This window comes from Marmota flaviventris, chromosome 2, assembly GCF_047511675.1.
Source record: "Marmota flaviventris isolate mMarFla1 chromosome 2, mMarFla1.hap1, whole genome shotgun sequence".
Taxonomy (NCBI): Eukaryota; Metazoa; Chordata; class Mammalia; order Rodentia; family Sciuridae; genus Marmota; species Marmota flaviventris.
Window position 1 is genome coordinate 105843185 of NC_092499.1, and position 27227 is coordinate 105870411.

Sequence of the window (27227 nt, forward strand, 5' to 3'; positions counted from 1 at the left end):
CTGGGGTGACTAAATTAATTCTTTATTTATTAATTTAATATTGATGTCATTTAAGGTCTCGTTCAACCCTTGGACACTCCAGATCTCATTGGAGCCAAGGTTCAAGTTCTCATACAGGTCGACCACAGGAGCCACGGAACCGCAGTAGGATTTCTACTGTTATACAGCCCTTGAGGCAGAATGCTGCAGAAGTTGTAGACCTTACTGTTGATGAAGATGGTAAGTTGGAATAGTAACTGTAGAATTATGAAGAATTATGAATTGTTTTTGAGTGGGAATATTGGGCACTGAATATCAGGGGCTTTCCTCCTGAGCTATGTCCCCAGCTCTTTACTTTTAATTTTGAGATAAAGTTTTTCTAAGTTACTGCTTAGGCAGGCCTTGCTGAGTTGCTGAAGCTGGCCTTGAATTTATGATCCTCCTGCCTTAGCCTCCCAAATTGATGGGATTACCACCATGCCTGGCAAAATGAAATATCTTAATTTTTTGGCTTTATCACTGAGACACATCCCAGCAACGCCCCCACTTCTTTTTAATTACCTTTTTTTTTAAAATGTGGTGCCAGGGATTGAACCCACTGTCTCATGCATGCTAGGCAAGCACTCTATCATTGAGCCACAACCCTGGCCCATCCCCAGCCCTTTTTAATTTTTTATTTTCAGACAGGGTCTTGCTAAGTTGCTCAGGGCCTCACTAAGTTACTAAGGCTGGCTTTGAACTTGCGATCCTCCTGCCTTGGCCTTTCAAGATGCTAGGATTATAAGTTCATGCCACTGTGCCTGGCTCAAAATGAAATAAGCAACCATTTTATATTTATGTTTGAAATTTAATTCATTTGTATTTTAAGTTTTATTAAAAAGTCTTCATGAATATTAATATTAGTAAAGATTTTAATTTACCTTTTATGTGTGTGTTTTTTTTACATTTATAAAAACTTGAAAATATAAACAGGCATGGAAAATAAGATTAAAATAGATATAAAAACCCATAGCTAATGTTATTAAGGGATTATGTATGTTAAAGCATTATATGAAGGGTATTATATGTGTGATCTCAGGTCATCCTAACATTTCTAAAAGGAAGAAAATTCTATTACTTTTCTAGTTTTACAGATGAGGAAGTGGAGACTAGTAAAAATAAATTATCTACAGTCATACTGTGGTGGTGAAATCAGAATTGCTGTCCAAACTGTCTGATCTTGGAATTTACTGTGCCAGGGGAAGTGCAATTTGTGTTTTGACAGCCTATGATCAAGTGTACAGGCATGGCAAAAGAACTCTTTGTTTTTCATTTACTCTTTCCTTGTTTGTGACAGATGAGAGAACTTAGTAGTTATCTAAAAACCTTTTCGATAATCTAAATGCATGTGTGTTACAGTTTTTAAATGCAATAATATTTTACTCAGTTTGATCTTGTGGTTTACCTTTCTGAATTTTAAAAAATATTTTTTAGTTGTCAATAGACTTTTATTTTATTTATTTTTATGCGGTGCTGAGAATCGAACCCAGTGCTTTGCACATGCTAGTCTATCACTGAGCTACCACCCCAGCCCCTATGAATGTTTTCTTTATGAAAGCTTTTTCTACATAAAATGTTTTTTTAAAAATATATTCCAAGAGAGTTTATGTTTTTAACCTGTTTTACTTTAGTAATTAACAAAAAGATATTAGCATGGATTAAAATATAACCATTACTAATCTGTTGCAAAATGTTAAGTAGACAAAAAATTTTATTTTATAGAACCTACTGTAGTACCAACCACTTCTGCAAGAATGGAGTCACAAACTACTAGTGCTTCCATTAACAATTCAAATCCATCTACCTCTGAGCAGGCCTCTGATACTACATCAGCTGTCACCAGTAGTCAGCCTTCCACAGTATCAGAGACTTCAACTACTCTTACAAGCAATAGTGCAACTGGTACTTCTATAGTAGGTATGTAAAAAAAAGTGTGTGATGGCCTGGTGGGGGAGGACTTTTGTCGTTTTATTTTTGTTAGGGAAAACATTGTTTTAAATTTAAGTTTTTAGCTATATTAGCAAGTACATGTTATATATCCTTTTCTTTTGGTACTGGGATTTGAACCTAGGAGCACTTTATCACTGAGCTACATCTTTAGCATATTCTTAATATTTTAATAAACTTTCATATGTGAGCAAAATAGTATTTATTAGAATTAGACTATGATTTCATATTTGAATTTGTGTACTGTATGTGACCAAAGTATTATAGCATAACTAAATGAGCTTAGGGAAAAGTAAATGACTGACACCCAAACACATGAATGAGCAACAAAAGAAAACTAGGTAAATTGAACTTCATCAGAATTTAAAAAATTTGATCCATCAAAGGACTATCAAGTTTGTGAAAAACATTGTATTGAATGCAAGAAAAATACTTGCAAATCATATCTGAAGAAGGATTCTAATATCCAGAATATGTAAAGAACTGTGAAAATTAAACAAAAACTATCTAGTTTAAAAATGGGCAAAAGACTTGAGTAGATATTTTTTCCAAAGAATCACATGTAAAATGTTTACCATCGCTAGTTATTAGTGAAATACAAATCAAAACTATAGTGAGATATCACTTAACACCTACTAGGGTGACTGTAATGTAAAAACTAGAATAACCAGAGCTGGTATGATGCAGAGAAATTGGAACCCTTGCAAAATGCGTCTAAAGAATACAAATGGCATAGCCGCTGAAGAAAACACTTGGGCAGTTCCTCAAAAAGTTTAACATAGCAGTCAGGCATGGTGGTGCCCGCCTGTAAAACCAGCGTCAGCAAATCAGCGAGACCCTGTCTCAAAAAAACAGACTGGTGATGTCTCTAGTAGTTAAGAACCCCTGGGTTCAATCCCTGGTAACAAAACACAACACAACAAAACAAAAAGTAAACAAAAACAAAAACAACATAGCCTGGTGCAATGGTTCATGTTTGTAATGCTACTTGCTTGTAATTCCAACTATAAAGAAGGCTGAAGCAGGAAGATCATAGGTTGGAGGTCAGCTCAGGCAACTGAGTCAGACCCTCTCTCCATAGATAGGTAGACGAATTGCAGATATAGCTCAAGAATATAGAGCACCCCTGGTTCAACCCCCAGAAACAAATAGAGATAACATATGACTCATCAATTTCACTCCAAGATATACACTCAAAATAATTGAAAATGAGGGTGGAAGTTTTAGTATTTTGATGATGCCCATTTTCTCTCTCTCGTTGTTTTGGCATTGTATCTAAGAATCTGTTATCTAAGTAGAATGAATTGGACATAGCTTTCCTGTGTTCATGTATGAATACACAACCAGTGTACAACCACATTGTGTACAACCACAAGAATGGAAAGTTATACTCCACGTATGTATGATATGTCAAAATACACTCAACTGTCAAGTATGTCTACAAAGAACAGATTTAAAAAAAAGAGTTCTTTGTTAAAAACAACAACAGAAAAAACTATGGCAATGAAGACTGGAGTGGGGGTTATTTAGACAGAAATATGGCTTGAGAAGGAGAATATGAGAAACTTCCCAGGTACTAAAAAAATTTTATATTTTGATCTAAATATTTGTGTGCTTAATATTTGTGCCTACTGTGTGTGTATATATCCATATGTATGCTTACCTTAACTTTATTTATATATTTATTTTTAGAAAGTTTTCTCATTTTTTTAAAATATCTTTTAGTTGTCAATGGACCTTTATTTTTATTTATATGAGGTGCTGAGAATTGAACTCAGGGCCTCACACATGCTAGGCACGTGCTGTACCACTGAGCCACAACCCTAGCCCCCATACCTTAACTTTTTTTTTTTTTTTTAAATATTTTTTTAGTTGTTGATGGGCCTTTATTTTATTTATTTATATTTGGTGCTGAGAATCGAATGCAGTGTCTCACACATGCTAGGCAAACGCTCTACCACTGAGCTACAACCCCAGCCCCATACCTTAACTTAAAAAAAAAAAAAAAAAAAAAAAAAAGACAACAACAACAAAAAACTTGATACAGCTGTAAATGCAATAAACAAAATTAAATAAATAAAAAAAGAGAAATGATTGTCTAATCCAAGGTCACAAAGATTTATTCCTTTGTTTTGTTTTGCTGCTGGGTTTTGAACCCAGGGCCTTTTACATGCTAAGTATACACTCTTATCATTGAGAGCTATACTACCCCTGAAGAGTTTTATAATTTTATGTCTATTGCAAGTTATTTCTTGATTTTCACTTAGAGTTATATTTTTAGCCCTCTTTATCAGATGTTTAACTGAACCTCAAGGTAACACTCTCTTTTGGACAATAGTATAGAGATAGGAACTTGTTAGCTGCTTATTAAGAGAGACAACATAGGGCTGGGGTGTGGCTCAGTGGTAGAGCGCTTGCCTAGCATGCATGAGGCATTGAGTTTGATCCCCAGTACCACTTAAAAAATCTAAATAAGCAAAATAAAGTTATTGTGTCCATTTACATACATATATATATATATATATATATATATATATATATATATATATTTTTTTTTTTAAAAAAGAGGGTCAACATAGACCCTGTAGCAATTCAGATTGACTGAATCACCATTTGTTGATGAAACTACCTTATGATTTATATGATTTCTCTTCTTTTAATAATATCTCATTTAATTTTATGCTATTCTTATAACTTGCATTCAGCAAGTTGGAAAATTACTTGTGGCTGGATTAGGAAAGTACTCCTTTCTCTGAAAAACTAATAGCAGAATTTAGATTTCCTAGGGGTATCTTTTAAATACTCTACTCTGAAAAGAAAAATGGAGGCAGAAATGAAAATGGGCTTTTATTTCTTTTATTGAGTATATATTCTTTCCCTCAGTACTTCGATGTTATTTTACATGTTATCATTTAATCCTTTAAAATTTCTTGGTATTGGCATTACTCTTCTCATTTTACAAATGAAGAAATCTAGAAATTTGAATACCTTGATGGAGGACAGTGATCTCCGAGACAAGGATTTGAACTTTTCTCATTCATTCTGTCTCCTGGTAGTTTTATGTAACTTTATTCTTATCTACTTTTTATGTCACATAGACCCAACTTTATTTCAAAATAGTCCCAAAGCTTTCATTTACATATGTCTTAATTTATTTCAAGATCTCTGTTTATTTACAACTCACATTTAATTTCTTAGGTAATAATTTCTCTACCTAAGTTCTAAATAAATGACTTTTTTTTTTTTTTTTGAAAAAAAATTTTTAAATTGGATTTTTTTTTTTTTTAAGTTGTTGATGTTTGTTTATATGTGGTGCTGAGAATTGAACCCAGTGCCTCACACATGCTAGGCAAGTGCTCTGCCACTGAGCCAGAACTACAGCCCCGGAATGACCCTTTCTTGATATTGCTCCATGCTGATGACTCTTTGAGATAGACTTGTTCATGTTGTATTTTTACATCAGGACAGCATTGTCCCAAGCCAGATTGGTAGGCTGCATAAACCTGGTACAAGTCAATATAGGTTGTCAGACTACATTAAATATACTCAATACAGCTTTCTTTGTTTCCTTCCAATACCATATGCATCAGTTTAACTATTTTCTCCTAAAACTTGCCTTCTCCCACTTTTTACATATTTTCAACTTTGAATCACTTATGCCATTATCCAAAGTCCTAAATGATTCCCATAAAAACGTCCAAGCAGAGAGGTGCCTCTATCAATTCATAGTATCTAGTCTTGGACTTTCAGTGGTAAATATTTCTTGATCAGTTCCCTTTCCTTCCCCTCAGTGGCTTTTCCAAAACTCTCTTCTTTTTCTCAAGGCTTTCATCCTCCAGGAAGAAAGAAATAAAAAATGAAGGTTATCAAACATGAACTATGCAACTTCCAATTCCTCCATAATAACTTTTGTATATCTATACCTATTCTTTCCTAACTCCTGGTCTACTAACTCCTTTCTTGGTCCTTCTTTTAGCTGTGCTCTCTCTTAGCCCTTCTCTTGTCATTGCTTTAACAATTATATACTCTGTGTCTTTAGCATCTTCACTGGTTCTGTTTTTATTGCATGTAAAGGTATACTTGTATTAAGTCTGCGTGCATTTAAAGTGGATTTTCTTTACCGAAACTCTTTGCTTTGTGCTTCTGACTCCTTTCTGAATGAACAAACATGGTCTTTAAATTCTGGTAATAATCTCTGTTTCATATTCATTTCTTCTCAGTTGTGTTCTCATCCCTTTTTTTCATTGGCCCATCTCATAACTGCAGGTGTTTTTACAAACTATCACCAACATGCTGATGTGATGATCCTCCATTTGTCACTGTGTTTTAAATTTTCATATCTAACTACCTCTTGAATATCACCTTGGACCATAGTGCACTCATCTCAGACTCATCTGGCTCAAAACTGCTCATTTTCTGACCTCTGCATGTACTTTTTGAATTATGCATGTGTAGATTTATTTTCATTTGTATAACAAATATTTACATATTATGTTATCAGGCATTGCTCTAAGCATTGGGAATAAAGCATAAATTTTTGTCTTATTAGAGCTTACATTCTAGTGAATGATATTTTTTGCAACATTCCTCTATGCTATGCTAGAACCCAGTACATCTTTACAACTGGTTGATTTATATTTTAAATTTTTTCCATGCTTGATAATGAGCTCCTTACAGGCCAAAGAGCAAGTCTTTTTCTCCTTGCCAAAGTTGAATCCTAGGAGGCAGAACTTTTAAGCCCAGTCTTCATTTTGAAGCCATACTGTTAATCATTTTACCCCTTAAATACATGTTTAGCCTCAGAATTAGTACCCAAGTCCACTTGACTCCATGCAGTTACCTCCACCATTTGACACTAGTTTTCTAGATTATTATAAGACACACACTAATATCATTTTTTTTTATACTGTTAGTCTTCTATTGGTTCTAACTTTATAGGCCAAAAGGAAAGGAAAGAATGTTGGCAGTTAATAAGACTCAGCCAGATTTTGGGTTCTGGTTTACTGTCTGGAGACATTTTAAGTACATAGCAGTATGTATTACGTGAGAATGATGTGGTTTTAGGTATTCCTGGGATTCAGAAGATTCTTTGCTTTGTAGCATTTAATGGAAGAATTCACATGATATTTTGGAATTTTTACAATGCAATTTTATTGGTAACTAATAATTCACTATGACCTAGAAAAAAATGATCTATTGCCAGATTTATACATCATGGTAAATTGTAAATATGAATCTTCTCAAGAATTTATAGACATTTAGGAAAATCCCAGTGAATCCCATTGCTCAAAATTATATCAAGTATATATTAAGAATGTGGCACAATAGCATTCTTATTTATAAAGATTTAATTTACCAAATATTTGTTAATTATGTATACATAGTACTTATTTTTACACAGTGATATTTAGTGATTCAATTATTCTTTGCATTTTCTGTTTCAAGATGACTCGAGGAGAACTACATCTAGTGCTGTAACAGAAACTGGCCCTCCTGCAATGCCAAGGTTACCTTCCTGCTGTCCTCAGCATTCACCATGTGGAGGGTCATCACAGAATCACCATGCATTAGGACATCCGCACACAAGTTGTTTTCAGCAGCATGGTCATCATTTTCAGCATCATCACCACCACCACCACACTCCCCATCCTGCTGTCCCAGTTTCTCCTTCTTTTAGTGATCCTACTTGCCCTGTGGAAAGACCTCCACAAGTACAAGCACCCTGTGGAGCAAATAGTAATTCTGGTACCAGCTACCATGACCAGGTATGGAATCTGATGAATTAATCTTTCTTTCCTCTCCCTCCTTTCTTCTCTTTTATATAGCATGATGCCTTCAACAGGAGGTAGAAAAATCCCCTAATGATAACTTTTGCATGCAGAAATGGTCTAATTTAGTGGTCTGTGAAATACTTTAAAGTTTAATTTTTTTATTGTGATCTAAATTGTTGAACATAATTGAGGGGAATAAGAAAATGGAAAATTAGAAGTGATAATGTAGAAATCACTTTTTAAATTGTGAAATGTTTAAAAAATATTTTTTTAGTTGCCAATGCACCTTTATTTGTATTTATTTATTTATATGTGGTGCTGAGAATTGAACCCAGTGCCCCACATGTGCTAGGCAAGCACTGTACCACTCACCTACAACCCCAGCCTGCCTGAAATGATTTTTGATATTTTTAGAGTATAGGTAAAACATCTTTGGCATTTTATTTCAAATGAAGTGTTGAGATATAATGTCCCTAATTAATGAGAAATTGGAAAAGTCTTAAGTTTTTTTTTTTTTTTTTTGTACCTCCTAGAGCTCACTATAACTTCCAAGCAACTAGAAATAAACAACTTTCTCGGGTGCAAACATGTAGCAAAGTTTCTCAGAAGCAGATGAGGTTCTTAGTTTTAGAGAACTCAAAAAAAAAAAATGTCCCTAGCAAAAAATTATAACTAAGTCAATTGGTTGATATTATTAGTTGAGTGCTTAAAACGTCAAATGATATTAAATTAGTATTGATGGTCACATGAGTAAATGAAGCCAGGTATTATATTGCTACTTTAGCTTTTGCTGGGTTATTTCTGTATAATCGTTTTATAAATTGTGGGTATTATATGCTATGAAAAAACAAAAGATGTAATTTTAGGGAATAGTTGTAACTTCGACATGTAATATGGTGGGAAAAAAGTCAAAAAGAAAATTCAGAGCAATTGCTTTTCTGTATACTGAGCCTTTCTTACCATACCTGATTCATCTCTTTAAATTTTGATGGCTGTCTGTTTTGGTTCTGACCAATTAAAAATAATTAAGAAGGAGGTTGTTCCCTTAAATGAAGCTACCTTCAGTTATGAGGAGGAAATTTGGAAGTGTTTAGCAGAAAATATGATTGAGATGTTAGATTTTTTTTTTCTTTTTTTAAAGAGAGAGCAGGAGAGAGAGAGAGAGAGAGAGAGAGAGAGAGAGAGAGAGAGAGAGAGAGAGAGAGAGAGAGAGAATTTTTCAATATTTTCAGTTTTCGGTGGACACATCATCTCCATTTTTATTTTATGTGGTGCTGAGGATCGAACCCAGCACCCCGTGCATGCCAGGCAAGCGTGTTACCGCTTGAGCCACATCCCCAGCCCCTATGTTAGATGTTTTTGGTTGTGGTTACAGTTTAAGTATTAACTAATAATCTGGACTGTTCCATTCTTGGATATGTGACTGGTAGCATCAGGAAAAACTTCAGTGAACTGAATGAAGGGGTCTGTTGAAAAGTAAAGCTTACTTTTACTAGAAAATTTGGGTTCAAAGAAGGTTTTATAAGAATTGCAGAAAAATTATTCAAACATGGGTATACTAGTTTCTCCTGCATTTGTTAAAGAACTTTTAAAAGATGAGTCTGTCACTCACAGAATTTTCTGTTGTTCAATTAATAAATAATAGAGTCGGTTTGAGAGATCAGTTGCATACAAAATGTTTTCTTTCAGCATGAGATAATTATTATGGGTAGAATCTCTTTCAGTTCTGTTTAATAGATGTAACCTATCTGGCCATCTCTAAATAGAGGTTAGATGGACTGCAAATAAAGCTTGAGAAGAATTAGCAGGATCCCAGTTATTCAGTGGATATAATGGGTATTGTGGTAAACAGAGTGAGATTTTGAAGATAACCAGTTTGAAAGCTCAAAATATATGTAGGAAAGCTTCTGAAATTAGCCATGTCCTCATGAGATTTAACTTCATATAGTATCCAGTTGAAGCTTAGTTAAGAAATAGAAGAAGCTAACAGGCAATCTGAGGATTTGTGATTGTGTAGATGTCTTATGACTGTGCCAGATTATGGTCAGGCAACGAAAATTTAGGCTGTGACTCTATTGAGAGAATTTACTACTCTCTTACATATGGCTTTCTCTTTTGAGCAATAATTGGTATGATACATCCTTTATAATCAGTGTAAAGTAATATTTCCCATCTCTGAACCCATCTTGTGTACCCTCTTTTTCTTTCTAGAATAAGAATTGTGAAGAAGAGGATTCTCACTATTGTTTTTTTCCTTCTTTTAGTCTTTTTTAAAAAATATTTATTGTTTTAGTTTTAGGTGGACACAATATCTTTATTTTATTTTTATGTGTTGTTAAGGATCGAACCCAGCACTCCACGCATGCCAGGCGAGTGCGCTACCGCTTGAGCCACATCCCCAGCCCCCTTCTTTTAGTCTTTACTTTTAACTTTACCCTAAGTTCCCTTGGAGGACGACCTTCACCCTACTTTATTTTTGAGGGATTATCTTAATGTTTGAACAGAGATTAAGACAAGCTCTTGGTGACACAATATTCGTCATTTTCTTAGGATGATAATATTCCATTTCATTTGCCAATTTTAATCTAAGTAGTAGGGCAGTAGGTAAAAGATGTAAGTCATAAACAAATTCAGTGTCACACAATATTATTCTTAAACCCTATTTACCTGAATTGAGGACATAAATTGCATTTGCCAACTCATTGGTAAATACAGTGAGTCAGACATTTACTTAATAGACTGTGTGCACATAATATGGAGGAGAGAGTCTTTTCTTTTTCTCCTTCATACAGCTCCTGCTTGCACCTTCACTCCCCCTTCCCTTTTAGCATTTTTGTTTTTGTTGTCCGTTATTCTGGAGCCCTTTTAAAGTGAAAAGACCTTTATCATTCCTCTGAGGACTGTTGGGTGACCTCGGCCTCTGACAGATCATTACCCTAGCTTTTATCTCTAGTACCTCAGCTTCCAGTATTGAACAGTTCATATATAATTCATATGTAACATTGAATCTTTATTTATTTTAATATTGTTTTTAGTTCTAGATGGACACAATACCTTTATTTTATTTATTTATTTTTATGTAGTGCTGAGGATGGAACCCAGTGCCTCACACATGCAAGATGAGCACTCTACCACTGAGCCACAAATCCGGTCCTGAATCTTTATTTCTTTTGATCACATTTTGAAAACCACAGCAATACTAAACCTAAGAGTAGGCATATATTTAAAAATACAAAGAAACAATTGTTTTTTTAATAATCTTCTTTAGATTAAGGTTAAAAGTGTAATAATTAGGATTAAAAATTTTAATGCATACATATTTGTACATATTTATGGCATGTACTACAATAATTTTGATAAATGTATACAGTGTGAAATGATCAAATCAAGATAATAAGCATTTCCATTTCCTGAAACATTCATTTGTACTTGTTGGGAATCTATAGATTCTTCTACTTTCTATTTTGAAGTATAACTTAGATTGTTATAGACTAGAATTATTTGTGTATTTCCAAGTGCTTTTTTGGGAAAAAATCTTATAGTGATTAATGAAGATGGGTTCTGTACTATGGTTTCATTTTCCAATTTAGTAATCAAGACTTTCCCACAAAATTATACTCCTGATAAAAAGAAGCACTGGTTTAATTTTATTTTAATTAATTAATTAATTGTTATTTTTTGTGGTATTGGGGATGAAACCCAGGGGTACTCTACCACTAGCTACATCCCCAGCCCTTTTTATTTTGAGAGGAGTGCTAAATTGCCCAGGCTGGTTTTGAACCTGTGATCCTCCTGCCTCAGCCTCCCAAGTAGCTGGGATTACAGGTGTGCACCATCATACCTAGCTAATTTATAATTGTTTGTCAAGTGAGGCAAAGCTAATTCATGATTTAGCCTGGATAATCTTATGCCCTTTGTTTCTTTGGGGTAATGTAGATTTGTTTGTACTATTAATAGTTTCAGTTGAATAAGCTTGCTATCAGACAGTTTATAAACTTGGGACATATGAGCTTTTAATCTAGTACCTTAATGTTTTTAATGAAAGGATATGTTTTCTAAATTACTGGTCAGAATGTGAAGGTAAAGGAGAATATATAAATAAGATTTTTAAAGTTTCTCTTTTTCTAAGATGTGGATAATGTAAGAGAAATAGATCTTAAAATAATATGCTAAACTTTTGTTCATCTTGTAATTTTATGCTTGATTTTTAAAACTTGATTTTAGATTTTGGGTATAAACCCACTATTTGCACAGTCCGAGTTGTGCTGTATTTTTCTTGGTGTTCAGTAGGTCCTTACACTTAGAATTACCATTTTCAAATAAATTCAAAGATTTTATTTTTCTAGGTTGTTTTAGGAGTACTTTTATAATATAACATGAAATAATGTTTTGACAAAACTTTAGAAAGATAAAATGTAGTTCCTCTTTATATAGCAGGCATTGCCAGTAGACCTGAGCAACAGTGGTATCAGAAGTCATGGAAGTGGTGGTTTTCACGGAGCATCTGCATTTGACCCCTGCTGCCCTGTTTCTTCTTCCCGAGCTGCAATCTTTGGCCATCAGGCTGCTGCTGCTGCCCCAAGTCAGCCATTATCAATAGATGGTTATGGATCAAGCATGGTTGCACAGCCCCAGCCCCAGCCCCCTCCACAACCCTCTCTCTCATCATGTCGACATTATATGCCACCTCCTTGTAAGTATAAATTTAGTGGGCAAAGAACCTAGAGGCATATAAAGGAAGCATTGTACACTCCTCTGTGAAATAATCTTTCATCTGTCATAAATCCTAATTTATAATTTTAAATATTTATTTGACTTAAGAGTGGGGTGTTATTTTTCCCATTTTAATAATTCTGAAACTTAAGGTACATTGAATGACAACCTTAGATTCTTATAAAGGAAGTTTTAATGAGTTTAGATTTATTCTATAGGAGCAACTGAAGAAATGTGAAAGTTAGGTAGTATTTCTAGGCACTATAAAGTACAAAAAAAATTCTCAATGGTTAACTAAGGCATATGAGAGAATTCCTTGACAGAGTGCTTTGCCATTTGGGAAAGGGTTTTTTGGGGGAAAAAAAAAAAAAATTGTAGGTGTAGATGGACAATATGCCTTTATTTTATTTATTTTTCTGTTCGAACCCAGTGCTTCACACATACTAGGCAAGCACTCGGCCACTGAGCTACAGTCCCAGCCCCTGCCCCTGAGAAAGGGTTGTTTGGTGTAGGCAATTAAAACAGAACTGGGCACAGCTTTTCTATAGAAATTGAAGTCTATTAGATATCTTAAGAAATTATAAATAACCTTAGGCTATTTAATATTTTGTTATATCATAAGCTAAATAGTCAAATGTAAGCTTAATAAATACTTTGATAAATGAACCAAGAAGTAGACAAGAAAATTTGTCTTTTGTTCTAATTATATTGCCAGCGGTAATTTTTCAATTATGTATATTTTTGAATTTCTTCTTCCACTCCAATAACTTTAAAGATCTGTAGACACAGCTGGAATCAGCCCAGAATTTATACAGTGAAACTGTTGATATATTTATTTACCTCTTCTTAAAATATAAAGTGTAAGTTGGAAAATAGGTTTAGAAACAGTGCAAAGCATTGACCAATGGGCAAATTCTGTGTATGAACACTGGTGTGATAATACAGGTGCTGTTTTGTAATAATTATTCATCTTTAATTGGATGAATATATTTTTACATATACACATATAGTCCTCTTTTATTAAGAATGTTATATGTGTGATTTCCTTTTTCTCCCTCTAAAATATGATAACACTGAAGCAATATATAAATACATTCCTTTTTAAATGTCTTCATAAAAAATAAATATTTCAGACTTAAGCTTTTTTTTTAACTTTTAAAGTAACTTGTATACATCCTAAAAAGTTCAAATATTGCAGAATGTTGTAAAATGACAAATGACCTTTCTCCCTACCTCACGAATTTTTGTTTTTTAGAGGTAGCAACCTTTATAGCTTACAAAAATTCCAGAAATTTTTCTTTGTAAATATGAGTATACATGTCTCTTCTAACAAAAACCTCACAGAACCATATCAAGCATATTATTCTGCTTTTTTTATTTTTAAATTTAACAGTATGTCTTGGATATATTCCATATTAGCACCTAAAAGTCAGGCTTAGCTGAGCATGGATGGCACATGTTTATAATTCCAGCAACTTGGGAGGTTGAGATAGGAGGATCACAAATTCGAGGCCAGCCTCAGCAGCTTAGCAACTAGGCCCTAAGCAACTTAGTGAAACCTAGTCTCAAAGTAAAAAAATAAAAATGGCTGGGGATGTGATTCAGTGTTAAGTGCTCCTGAGTTCAATCCCCCGTACCCCCACCCCCAAAATAATAATTGAGCTCACTGGTATTCGTTCTTTTTTCATCCCCTTTCCCTTATTGTTTTTTTTTTTTTTTTTTTAAATATCCTCATAATATTTTACCATGTATTAAATCAGTCCTCTGTTAATGGATATTTAAATTGTTTGTAGTTGTTCGTCTATAGGATTAACTTCTAGGAATGAGATTGATGTGTCAAAGAAATACACTTTCAAATAAGTATTGTTAAATTTCTCTTCAAGGGGTCATCCCAGTTTATAGTCCTCATTGGGGATCTGTGAATGAGGGTGAAGGTAGAAATTTGAATTGTATTCCCTTTTGTTAGGGACAATTGACTGATAACCCTCTAGAGTTCTTTTCCTAAGTTTATTTTTACATATACACATATATTCCTCTCCCCATATTTCCTTTCCTAAACCTTTCCAATATGCTTTAATTCTTGTGTGAAACAACATATAGTTCATTTAAATTAAACTGGGGTAGACAGTGAGGTTTTAGAGAACTAGCTTTAAAATTAAATAAATCTCAGCTGACCTTGCAGCTCCTCTCTTTCTTCACATTGATAAAACAGGAATCATTCTAATTGGCTATGACTTGTGAAGCTTTGACCCAAGTGAAAAGTTCTCTATTTCAGAAGTACATTTACATTCATACCAGTAGTACTAGTGTCATAAGAAAATGTTTTCTTGCTTTTGAAAAATGTGTGATCTTGATGAAGTGATAAAGCTACTGTCCTTGAAATGGTATCTTTTAAAGTTTTGAATCTTATTAAGGTGAACTGAGAAGATATATTAATAAGACTACTTATTATTCATCATTAAGTGATTAGTGTGTGCTGTAAAGTTGTAAGAATTTAGTGACTATAATGTTGGAACAGATCATAATAATGCATCTGCAAGTGACATGATGAACTTTTATGAACAATATCAAGACCATTTAAAAAAAATTTATGTGTAATTGACAATTGTATACTTTATTCAGTTTTTATTTTTATTTTTTAAAGAGAGAGAGACAGAGAGAATTTTTTAATATTTATTTTTTAGTTTTCGGCGGACACAACATCTTTGTTTGTATGTGGTGCTGAGGATCAAACCCAGGCCGCACGCATGCCAGGCGAGCACGCTATCGCTTGAGCCACATCCCCAGCCCTTATTCAGTTTTTAAAAAACTAGCAAGAGCCTTCACAAAATTGAAAGGGAAGAAAAGTGGTCAGTGAGAATACAGAATGTGTCAATTCTCTACTGATTAGCAGTCTGTTTTGTTTAAATGAAAAGTGAATTAAAATGTTGACTGGAGTTAAATAAATCTATTCAATCTGAATCAAAACTTTAAGTTTGTGCAATATTTATGAATATTGTGTCTTGTTTATTGTGATTATAGAGATAGAAAAGTTCATTTGAAGTTAAGTTGGAAAAAATGCTGTGAATTTAATAAAGCAGTGACTTCTATTTTTATGATTATAGTTATTGAGCATTGTGCCTTCCTGAAGAGAAAAGCATTGATTTGAAAACATAATTTTTAGAAAATTGGTTTAAAAATTAGCCTTACAAGTTGGATTGAAATTAATGAAAAATTTCTTTTATAAATACATGCTAACAAGGCTTCCTTTGAAAATATGGTTGAGTTATGGTTACCTAACTTTTGCCTCTGCTGAGTGAAATAGAAGCATTAAAAATTTAAGAAAACCCTTTTGTATAAAATTAGAAAATTGCCATCCCTCTGTATCAGACTATCAAGAATGTTTCCCAGTGAGATCCAACAAACATTTTTTTTTAACATGTCACATAGTTGAAGATCTCTTAAGTTAAAAGAGATGACTATTTCTCAGAAATCTTTTAATAGTCTCTGAAAATATAAAGATTTGGAATGAAGAAATGAGAGGAACTATCTATTTTTTTAAAAATGTTTTTAATCAGTGCAATATAGTTATACATACAAGTGGAATTATTGTGATATATTTATATATGCACATCACATAGTTTGGTCAGTTTTATTCATATGTTTCTCCCCTTTCCCATTCCTCTCCTCCCTTATCAATTTCCTTTATGTACTCCACTGTACTTCCTTCTATTTTTCATGAAACCTTCTTGTGTCTCCTTACCCCCATTTTTAAATTCCTTATTTCTCTCTAGCTTCTCCATATGAAAGAGAAAGAACATTCTGCTCTTAACTTTCTGAGTCTGGCTTATGTCACTCAGCATGATGTTCTTTAGTTCCATTTATTTACCAGCAAGTGACATTGCATTCTTATGGCCAAGTAAAACTCCATTGTGTATATATATCACATTTTCTTAATCTGTTCATTTATTGAGGGATTCCTAGGCTGGTTCCATAAATTGGTTGTTGGGAATTGTACTGCTTTAAACATTGGTATGCATGTATCCCTATCATATGCTGATTTTAATCCTTTTGGAGAAATAATGAGTGGGATAGCTGGGTCATATGGTGTGGGTACATACTAGTTTCTAAAGTGGTTGTATTAATTTGTAGTCCCAGCTACAATGCATGAATTTGGCTTTTCCCCAACATCCTTAGGAACCATTGTATTTAAGATGTAACTTCCATAGCAGTTTCCTGGCAAATAGCCCCCTCCATCTTAATATAGAGCTCAGGAAAAATGACATGGAGTGGCACGGGACAGGGAAATATAGGAGTAGCAATTAAAGAATTCTTTTTATAGATATACCCAAGAGTTTTTAGGTTCTTCTCTGCATCACCCTATAACCAATAACTCATGTATTTTTATAAAATAACAGTTGTTAAAATTTGTTTTTATTTGTGGGTTTTATGGTTTCCTCCTTCCCTCCCTCCCTCTGCCTGCCTCCCTCCCTCCCTCCCTCCTTCCCTCTGTGTGTCTGTGTGTCTCTGTCTCTCTCTCTCTCTCTCGGTTCTGGGAATCAAACCCAGGACTTGTACACGTTAGGCAAGTGCATATCTATCACTGAGCTATTTCCCAATCCCACAATTTGACTATGGAAAACCAAAAAATTTTTGTGTGGCAAAAAAAGTAAAAGGTAGTTTGTAAAAAATGTTTACACTCTGACAAAGCTTTCATACATACAGAGAATACTAATAAATGGACTAAGAAAGGGTGAATAACACCAAAGACTAAGAATATATGTGTAGATAAAGCTGAGAAGAAATGTAAGTGGTCCATAAAAGATTTTTCTCAGATTCACATTTATTTAAAAATTTAATGATAGTGCAGATATAGTAATACATTCCTGTGGTTGATGAATATATTAATTGTGTGACCTTAAGGAGTGATATTTTGTCAGCAGGCATCTGAATTTGATATTTTCTCAGACCCATCACTGCTTACAGTATTTTATGCTATAAACATGGTCTGTGAGTGCATTTGTATGTATATGTGCCTGTATATGAAAGAGTGAGCACAAGATGAATGACACACATAGAGGCCTACTGCAGTATTCTGGTCTTTCCAGTTTTATCAATGGGATTTCTTCAGAAAGTTTTGATATATTCCTGTGATTAGTGTATCAGAGCTGTGAATGAAAGTAAAATTATATGGCCAAGCACAGTGGTGCATGCCTATAATCATAATTGCTCAGGAGGCTGAGGCAGGAAGAGTGAAAGTTTGAAGAGAGCCTCACAAATTTATGGGGACACTACCCAAGTAAAAGGCCTGGGGAGGTAGCTCAGTGGTAGAGCAACTTGCTCAGCATGTATGGGGCATTGGGTTTCATCCCCAGTACTACTAGAAAAGAAAGAAAAACCCTATGTATATATTGACATGAGAAGATATACAAGATTATTCAAAGATGAAAACAGTCTATTTTGTGAATAGACTTAAGTGACCGATAAAGTATTCATGAAGAAGATAAAAGTCTAGGCTGGGGATGTGGCTCAAGTGGTAGCGTGCTCACCTGGTGTGCGTGCGGCGCGGGTTCGATCCTCAGCACCACATACAAACAAAGATATGTCCACCGAAAACTAAGAAATAAATATTTAAAAATTCTCTCTCTCTCTCTCTCTTTAACAAAAACAAACAAACAAAAAAACAAAAAAAAAGAAGATAAAAGTCTGTTGCATGAATAATAGACTTGGCCTCTGATAAAAATATTCAGAAAAATTAGCTATGTGTTAATGTGTTCAAAAATAGCAATGTATGTTCTTCTGCATAGTGCCTTTGTAACGTACCTGAATGTTTTTCTTGCAGATGCTTCTTTGACAAGACCACTTCACCATCAAGCTTCTGCTTGCCCTCATTCTCATGGAAACCCTCCTCCTCAGACGCAGCCTCCACCTCAAGTGGATTATGTTATTCCTCATCCTGTACATGCTTTCCATTCTCAAATATCTTCTCATGCAACATCTCATCCTGTGGCACCCCCACCCCCAACTCATTTAGCCAGTACAGCTGCGCCGATCCCTCAGCATCTTCCTCCTACACACCAACCAATTTCACACCATATTCCAGCCACAGCACCTCCAGCACAGAGATTGCATCCTCATGAAGTGATGCAGAGGATGGAAGTTCAAAGGAGGAGAATGATGCAGCATCCAACGTATGTTCTATGTTTTTAAAAAAATCATGTTTGCTTTTCCTCCATTGGTCTTTAAAACTATGAAAAATTTCCCCCATGGTGCTGAGAATCAAAACCAGGGTCTTGCATCTGTTAGGCAAGTAACTCTATCACTGAGTTACATTCCTGCCTAAACTATGAAATCTTTAGAAATGATATAATTATGTTAAATCCTCATTTCATTAAGAAATTAATTCTTTTTGGTCTTTTTTTTTTAGTTTCTGGAGATTGAACCCAGGACCTTGCAAAGTGCAATATCACTGAGCTGCATCTCCAGCCCAGGAATTAATTTTTTTACCAATAGTAATCTTTCTCTGCTTTATCCCGAATTTTATTTATTGACAAAATGACTTTATATATCAGTCTTACTAAATGAAATCAGACCACTCTCAGTGTACGACTCGTCATTCTTTAAGCAGGCCAATCTCTAATTTGTCTGTTTCTATAATATATCATGGTAAAGACTGATGTTAAAATTGATCCATAGGAACAAGATCTAAAGATATCAAAAATTTAATTTGACTTATTATATGTGGAAGAGAAGAAAAAAATAAAAATTTTTAAAAATTTATATTGAAAAAGTCTTCTTTATAAATCTTTATAAATTTCTTATAGAAATTATATTTATAAATCTTTTATATAAAGTTAAGACTTTGAGAATTAATGAAAAGACTACAATGAACTGCTTTTCTTTTGAGAATTCTGAATCTGAGTTTCTAATTTCAGGACAGCAAACTCTATTGATTTACTTCTCCCTGCCTGTTTTCATAAATAATATTTTATTGAAAAATAGCTACATTTGTTCATTTACGTATTGTCAATGGCAGCCTTCACACAATGAAGACCTAGTTGAGTAGTTGCAGCAGAGACCATATGGCCTGTAGAACCAAAAAAAAAAAAAAAGTACCATTTGTTCCTTTATATAAAAAATATTTATAAAGCTCTTAATCTAACCAGTGGGTTAGCATTCATGTGAATTCTTCCTTTGGTTCAGTAATTCAAGATGTTATCCAGAATTTATATTACAATAACAGTATTGTTGTTATTGTAATATAACCCTTGATGTAGAAAATTGCTCACTTAACAGTTATATCCTCCAGGACCTAGAGAATTATTTGAATGCATTAAGAGTAAACATTGAAAATTTGCAAGTATGTTAGAGATCGTTTTTGAAATACACTATAAAGATGAATCCTAAGAATGAACTCTTTTTTTTTAAATGAGTGTCCTTTGTTTAAGAATTTATGTTCATTTATATTTGTCAATTTGATAGGAAGTGAAAATACAGTAACTAAGATGCAGAATATACTGAGATCTAAATTTCAATGTGTTTTAGAAAATGTGTTTCTTAAACACAATGTGTTTTAGAAAAAAAATACACGAGGTTAATAACTTCTTTCTTAAGATTTTATCCATTAAAGTGGTTGAATGTTTTATAATGTAAGTGAAGCAAAATAAAAGTTTCCTTTTTCTTGCTTTATGGTTATTATAAAATAGTTTGTGCATGCAACATTTGCTGGGATAATTTTTAAAAATTTCGTTTCCATTCAATTCCTATTATTCTCCCTGTTAAAATACATGCTGTAAAATAGGTTTACAAGATAATAAAATTGCCCTTTTCCTGGAATATTTTAATTGGAGGTATGGGAATAAATGAGTAGGTAGAATTTGTGGAGGTGATTATGGTTTCTTGACTTATTATTAAATAATTTTATATCATGTTTATAATTTATTGCTATAAATTTTATGACTGATCTGTAAATGTTCAAATATGAATAGTAGAATTTTTTTCTATATTAAGAAGTAACCAATTATTCAATTATTTCCAGTGGTCTTTTTGTGTTCTGTGTTTCCAGGCGGGCACATGAACGCCCCCCACCCCATCCACACAGGATGCACCCAAATTATGGTCATGGGCATCATATTCATGTGCCTCAAACTATGTCCTCACATCCTCGTCAGGCTCCAGAGAGATCTGCCTGGTTAGTATCTTGTTTATTTCAAAGATATGCCCGGCAGCTTGTGGTAAAGCTATGGGAAAAGATGTTTTGTAGAGGAATGCCATGTTAGAAGGGTAGTGTGGGAAAACAGGATTTAAGTTTAGTTGTGAGGCACTACCCCTATGTGAGTGGAGTCCTAAAGAGGAAAGAATAAGAGCTTGAGGTCTGGGGCAAGGAACTACCACAAGCAGGAGTAAAGTTTTTTTGTTTGCTTAATGTTTTATTTAATTCTTAATAGACAAAATAATTGTGTATGTTTATGGACTGTGTAATGTTTTAATAGTATGCATTGCAGAATGATCAGATCAGGCTAATTAATTAGCCCATCCATTACCTCAAATGCCATTTTTTGTGGTGAGAACATTTCAGACCCTCTCTTTTAGCAATTTTGAAATATACAGTATGTTATTTTTAACTGTAGTTGCCATGCTATGCAATAGAATGCCAGCACTTAGTCCTGAGTTTGTACCTGTTGTCCAAGGTACAAACCCGTTTTCTCCATCTACCTTCCTGTCTCCATCCGCAGCCTCTGGCTTTCTCTTTGTATAATTTGACTATTTTGGATCTCACATGTAAATGAAAGGAGTAGAGCTTTCTTTGTTTTTTCATGAGTGCCTGTCACCAAGGTTAACTACATAATTACATCCTACTTTCCCCAATTTTTATTCCTTACCTTTGTACTCAGATTTGCTCTAATATCCCCAGCTTCTGCCAAGGGAGAATCCAACCTGCATTTCCCTAGGCTTAAGGTCTTTCCTAAAGAAATGGAAGTAGATTTGCAGTAAATTTTTCTTCTGAATCCATTTAGTATAGGCAGTCATTGAGATCATGATTAATAACAAAAACTTTTAGAAGCAGAACATAAATTCGACTAAATAATGAAGATTTAGAATATGTTAATTTTTACCCTTTCTAAAATTTGTTTACTCTTGTTTTATAAGGTATAGAAGAGTTTGCTATTCTAATTATCTTTGATGCCAACAACCCAGAGATGATAATCCAACAAACAAAAGCCCCAGGAGCATCTGTAGCATTCAGATAAACCAAAAAAGTAAACTGTTTTGTATGCTCCTTCAACAGAATCAGGTTTTTGGATTGGAAGGGACCCCAGGAGCCATCTTACTTTGTAAGATGTCAAACCAAGTACAGATGCTTTGCTTCTCATGGTGGTCACAAAATTGAGTTTTTGAACTTTCATTTCTGTAACGAATTTGAAATTATTGGTAATATCTTTGGGGCTAAATTATCTTTTTCTGGCCTTTATTAGTTAAGAAACTTTAGATTATTTTTAAAATATAAATGTATCCACTCATTTCTGTTGATTAGAAAAAGACTAACTGTTTGTGTCCTTTGTCAGGGAATTGGGAATTGAAGCTGGAGTGACTGCAGCTACTTATACACCCGGTGCATTGCATCCTCATTTGGCCCATTACCATGCACCTCCTCGACTTCATCACTTACAATTAGGAGCTCTTCCTTTAATGGTAAAATGGAAATTTTTCAAAATTCTGACATGTTCTTCTAAACTAAATATTTTAAAAAATTTTTTAATATATTGTTATTTATGTTTTAGTAGAATTTGAGAATAATTCTAGATGAAAATGTGCTATAAAAAGTTATTAGATATGCTAAAATTTTTGTTTATAATGTGCATTGTACTCTTAATATACAAATGACACTTTTAAAAAGTGGTTTTGGGGCTGGGAATGTAGTTCAGTTGGTAGAGTGCTTCCCTTGCATGCACAAGGCCCTGGTTCAATCCCCAGCACCACAAAAAATAAAAAAAATAAAAAATTCTAAAAAGTGGGTTTGCTTTTATCTATCAGTAAAATCATGATCTACTGTCACTAGGATGTGTGCTTTAGTTAACCTGCCATGAGTGGTAATGACTCTGTTCTGCTGCATTTACACTTTTTTTTTTTTTTTCCTTCTCTAATCTCTGGAAGAACAGTACTTCTCTCTACTTCTGATTTAAACAGGTTTAGGTTTTGTTGATAAGTTGTAGTGCTAAAAAAAGTTTAGCAAATATTTATTGAGTTTGCTCTTTGTAATACATACTAGTTATAGATGTGGTACAGAAAAGGGAGTGATTTTATCTTGGTGAAGGAATAGATTCTGTAGAGGTTTCAGAGAAGCTTATTGTACATGAGACTGCTAACCAGGCTATGGACTTTGGCATGGTACTGTTGAAGAGGTTGCATTATGTAAAGAGTTATCAAACAGTATAAGCCCTAGGAACTCCAAGTAAATTGGTGTTTTTTTGGATCTCAGGGGTGAGGATCAGAAACCCTAAAAAATTAAACTGTAGGCTGCGGGGCTGAGGCCTTGGTTGCATCCCCAGTGCTAGAAAAGAAAAGAATAAAGAGAAACTAGAACTTAGGAACTGTTGAAGGGGGAGAGTCTTGTTAATGTTTATGCTTTAGAGTGATTTAATTAGATGGTAGTTAGAAAAACCACACCATGAGTTAAATGAAAAATAGATTTTACAGGCAGGGAGAAGGAAATTAATGTGGACTTTTTGTAGAAGAGGTAAATGTTGATAAAATGCCTGAACAAAAGCAATGGCAGTTATCATAAAAATGATAGGCCACATTTGAATGATACTTAGGCTGATTACCAAATTTCTTTTTTTAAAATATTTATTTATTTTTAGTTTTAGGTGAACCCAATATCTTTATTTTGTTTCTATGTGGTTCTGAGAATCAAACCCAGTGCCTCACACATGCTAGGCGAGCATGCTACCACTTGAACCACATCCCCAACCCCTGATTACCAGATTTCTAGCTTGAGTAAAAAGGTATATAGTAATGTGCACTGTATTGGAAAAGAGTAGATGGTTTGGAGTAGTAGTTCAGTAAAATAGGTCTTGGACATATTGAATCTGAGATAACTGTTAAGGCTGAATGTCCAATGGAAAATTAAGTTTATGGTCTGGACCTCTACAAGTATCTGGGTTAAGGACATGTTTGTGATCTGGCAAATCTAGTGGTAATGAATATAAGGAAGAGGATTAGATTTTGAGGGAAAAGGTATAGTAAATGACAAGAGAGTGGAATGGAGAATACAATATGGATATTTAAATGAAAATATTATACTACAAATGATACTGAGAATTGGCTCAAAATGTTGAAAAAGTTAGAATAATGTCAGAAATTAATATTGACCATATATTATGGCATATAGTGTCTTATATATAATCAGATATACCATTAGTGTCTCATTATTAAAAGAAGTTTGGAAAGTGTTGAATGCATTTGTAATTAGAGTATTTATTGGTGGCTTTTGTCAGAGTGGTTTAAATAATGGTCAGAAATGGAGATGAGGCATTCCCCCCCCGCCTTCTTTCTTTTCTTCTTCCTTACTATATGGGATTGAACCCAGGGCCTCTTGCATGCTAGGCAAGTGCTCTACCACTGAGACACACTCCCAACTCTTGGGGCATTTCATATATTACTGTTAAGAATGGTGGAAATTTGAAGACCGTGAATATTGACTACTTGAGAAATAGGATTGATAATAATTCCAGTATTAAGGAGAAAATTTAAGTTTGGAGAAACAAATTCATTAGAGGGGTGCTTGTTCTTTCAAAGAGAGAAGTGAGGAATAGTTAATTAAGCATAATCCAGGTTGGGGAGAATGGAAGCCATGTTAGAGGTTTGTTTATGAAGATGGAAGTGTAGTGGTGTATCCCATGATCTCCCTTTCCTAATATAGTTAGCCTTTTTTTTTTTTTTGGTACTAGAGATTGAAACTGGGGGTACTTGACTACTGAGCTACATCTCTAGCTCTTTTAATTTTTATCTTGAGACAGGATCTTACCAAGTTGCTGAGACTGACCTCATATTTGTGATCTTCTTAGTGACAGGGATTGTAGGCATGTGCCACCATGCCTGATCAGTTGACAGCTGATCTGTGTATAACCTTGTTTTATGTGTGTTTTTGTTTAAAGACAATTTATTTAATATTGTCGGTTCATTAACATTGAATTGCTTAGCCAATAACACTAAAACTAATAATGTCTGAGCAAAACTTACTTAATACATGTTTTCTCCATAAGTCATATCACAGGTTCCTTGTTTTGGAACACTATAGATAGCACTGGAACACTATGCTTGGGTGCCATTAAACAATGAAATCATGAACAAAAAGAACAAAAATATGAAAAGCATGATACTAAATAGACTACAAGAAAGATACTTGTTTGTAATTGAACTGCAATAGGAAGGTAGAGCATGTCTACAAATGACTCTGAAGCTCAAGTGTTGATTTGGGGTCATAAGTAAGTTTTTAGATTGCAGGCCAATTCACAAATAATGAAATCTACAAATTATTCTAACAAAAAATTAATACTTTTGTGGACAGAATCAAGACAAAAAGGTGGAGAGAAGGGGATATGATTCCTTTGGTCAGGAACTTAGAGGAAGTGAGGGAAATAAAATTTATCTTGGAGTTAAATTTTGTGGGAATATTCTGTATATCTATTATACATTTGGGGGAGGGAGCATGCGGGGATTGAACCTAGGGGTACTTAACCATTGAGCTACATCCCCACCCTTTTTATTTTTTACTTTGAGACAGGCTCTTGCTAAGTTGCTTAGGGCCTAGTTGGTAAGTTGCTAAGGCTGGCCTTGAAATTGCGATACTCCTACCTCGGCCTCCTGAGTGTCTGGGGGTTACGGTCGTGTCAGTCATGCCCAGTATTTCTATGTATTTTTAATACTGTTTAACAAAGCTTTCTGAAGTTGGAAGATCTTATGAAAATTTTATTCCAGTTTATGCTACTAAGAGCATTAAGCTTAAGTTTGAATATTTTCTACATAGAGTTCTTTTTTTTTCTTTATTTTGAGACAGTGTCTTGCTGAGTTGCCCTGGCTGGCTTGAACTTCTGGGGTCAAGCAATCCCCCTTCCTCAGCCTTCTGAGTAGCTGGGAAGGTGGGCTTGAACCACCACACCCAGCTCTAATACAGAATTTTTAGTGTAATCAAGTAGAAGAAACTTGTTAATCTCTTGAAACAGCTGTGTTTCTTATATTTCTTCTGACTATAAGTTATTTTATGAGATTGTATTTTTAGAGGATCCTAACCTTATTACAGAATGCTTAGCTGGTGTTATGTGTACTTATTAAAGCTGAATTTTATGAGTTAAATGCAGAACTTGTCTTGAGTTATTCAGTATTAACAGTGAAACACGAGTCTATTCTTAATTGATTTAGCCTATCCCTTGTATTAAAATAGGTTCCTGACATGGCAGGCTATCCTCATATCCGTTACATTTCATCAGGATTGGATGGAACTTCATTCAGAGGTCCTTTCAGGGGAAATTTTGAGGTATGCAGTAAAATAGATGAAGATATTTTATATAGTACCTTTAGTGCAGAGAAAGCATACATACACAATTAATAATCGCAGTTGTATAGGACTGCTGCAGTGGTCAGGAGTCAGCAGTACAATGTCTGATTTTTTTGATATTACTTCTGGGGTTGCAGAAATATATATAAGCAAAGTTAATCTTAGTTTCAGAAGTTTCCCAAGTATTTAGAAAAAGAGTTGATGAAAATAGTTAATATGAAAGACTTTTTAAAAATCCATTAAATTCATAATAAATATCAGAATAAAGAGCTGTACTATTAAATGGAAGTGCTTAATGCTTTTGAATGAGCTTAATTTTTAGAGAAACGTTGCCAAGAAAAAGAAACCTAAGTAATTTACTTTGTAGCTAAATTTCTTCTCATTTGAACTTTCAGGAAGAACAAATCATTTAAATATTGTTTAAAGTTTGTGGTGTTTCAGTTTGGAAGGTTGAAAGTGGTATGATTTAGAATTACCAATTTATTTTATATGTTTTCTTAATTTAATAGAGTGATTTCATTTTCTACATGTATACATACATAGACTTATAGTACCAACCAACTGGTAATATTGGTGTCCTAATATATATCCTTATATACAAGGATATAATATATATACATATGAGGTATGTGTGTGTGTGTGTGTGTGTATATATATATATATACCTCAGTTGAATGAGAAAAGAATTATATAAAGCTATTTTATATATAAATTATTTGTCTTGTCATTTTTTAATCGTATTTGTATTATAGATTTATAAATATGGAAGTTTATTACTTTTGTAAGATTGATAATACATATTATTCAAAGAATAATCATCCTGGCTTTTAATACTAGTTTTCTTCATTTTTAGGAACTGATTCATTTGGAAGAAAGATTAGGAAATGTCAATCGTGGAGCATCCCAGGGGACAATTGAAAGGTGTACATATCCACATAAATACAAAAAGGTAAGGATTTATTCTGTGAGACTTCTAGAATGTTATTGAATCACATAAAATTTAGTATTATAGACCTTCTTTGAATTTGTAGAGTCAAACAGCTACATTATTGATTATTAAAACGATTACATACATATGGTTAAAAAAATGTAAACTGAAAACATACACTCTGCAGTTTCTTACCTTGTGTACCTTAGTCTTTCTTCCCAGAAATGAAATCAGAAGTAGAGATTTCATAGATATTCTCCTAGATATTTTTGTGCATTTCATAGTAATATACATATGTATGTATTTTTCCTCC

General features: G+C 33.8%; 1 protein-coding gene across 13 annotated transcripts in view; it reads left to right on the plus strand.

Moving 5' to 3' along the window:
- Positions 1–27227, plus strand: part of Rnf111 (ring finger protein 111) — a 115885-nt gene that overhangs the window by 84231 nt on the left and 4427 nt on the right. For 7 of the 13 annotated variants that reach the window (XM_071608321.1, XM_071608330.1, XM_027925987.3 and 4 more), the window contains 9 exons: positions 56–219; positions 1741–1935; positions 7411–7730; positions 12171–12429; positions 18271–18619; positions 20467–20619; positions 21995–22121; positions 25873–25965; positions 26840–26935. In XM_071608321.1, the coding sequence (XP_071464422.1) occupies positions 56–219; positions 1741–1935; positions 7411–7730; positions 12171–12429; positions 18271–18619; positions 20467–20619; positions 21995–22121; positions 25873–25965; positions 26840–26935 (1756 nt within the window). Of the gene's footprint in view, positions 1–55; positions 220–1740; positions 1936–7410; positions 7731–12170; positions 12430–18270; positions 18620–20466; positions 20620–21578; positions 21689–21994; positions 22122–25872; positions 25966–26839; positions 26936–27227 lie in introns of those variants that run through there. The other 6 variants (XM_071608328.1, XM_027925991.2, XM_071608327.1 and 3 more) reach the window with 4 other exon arrangements.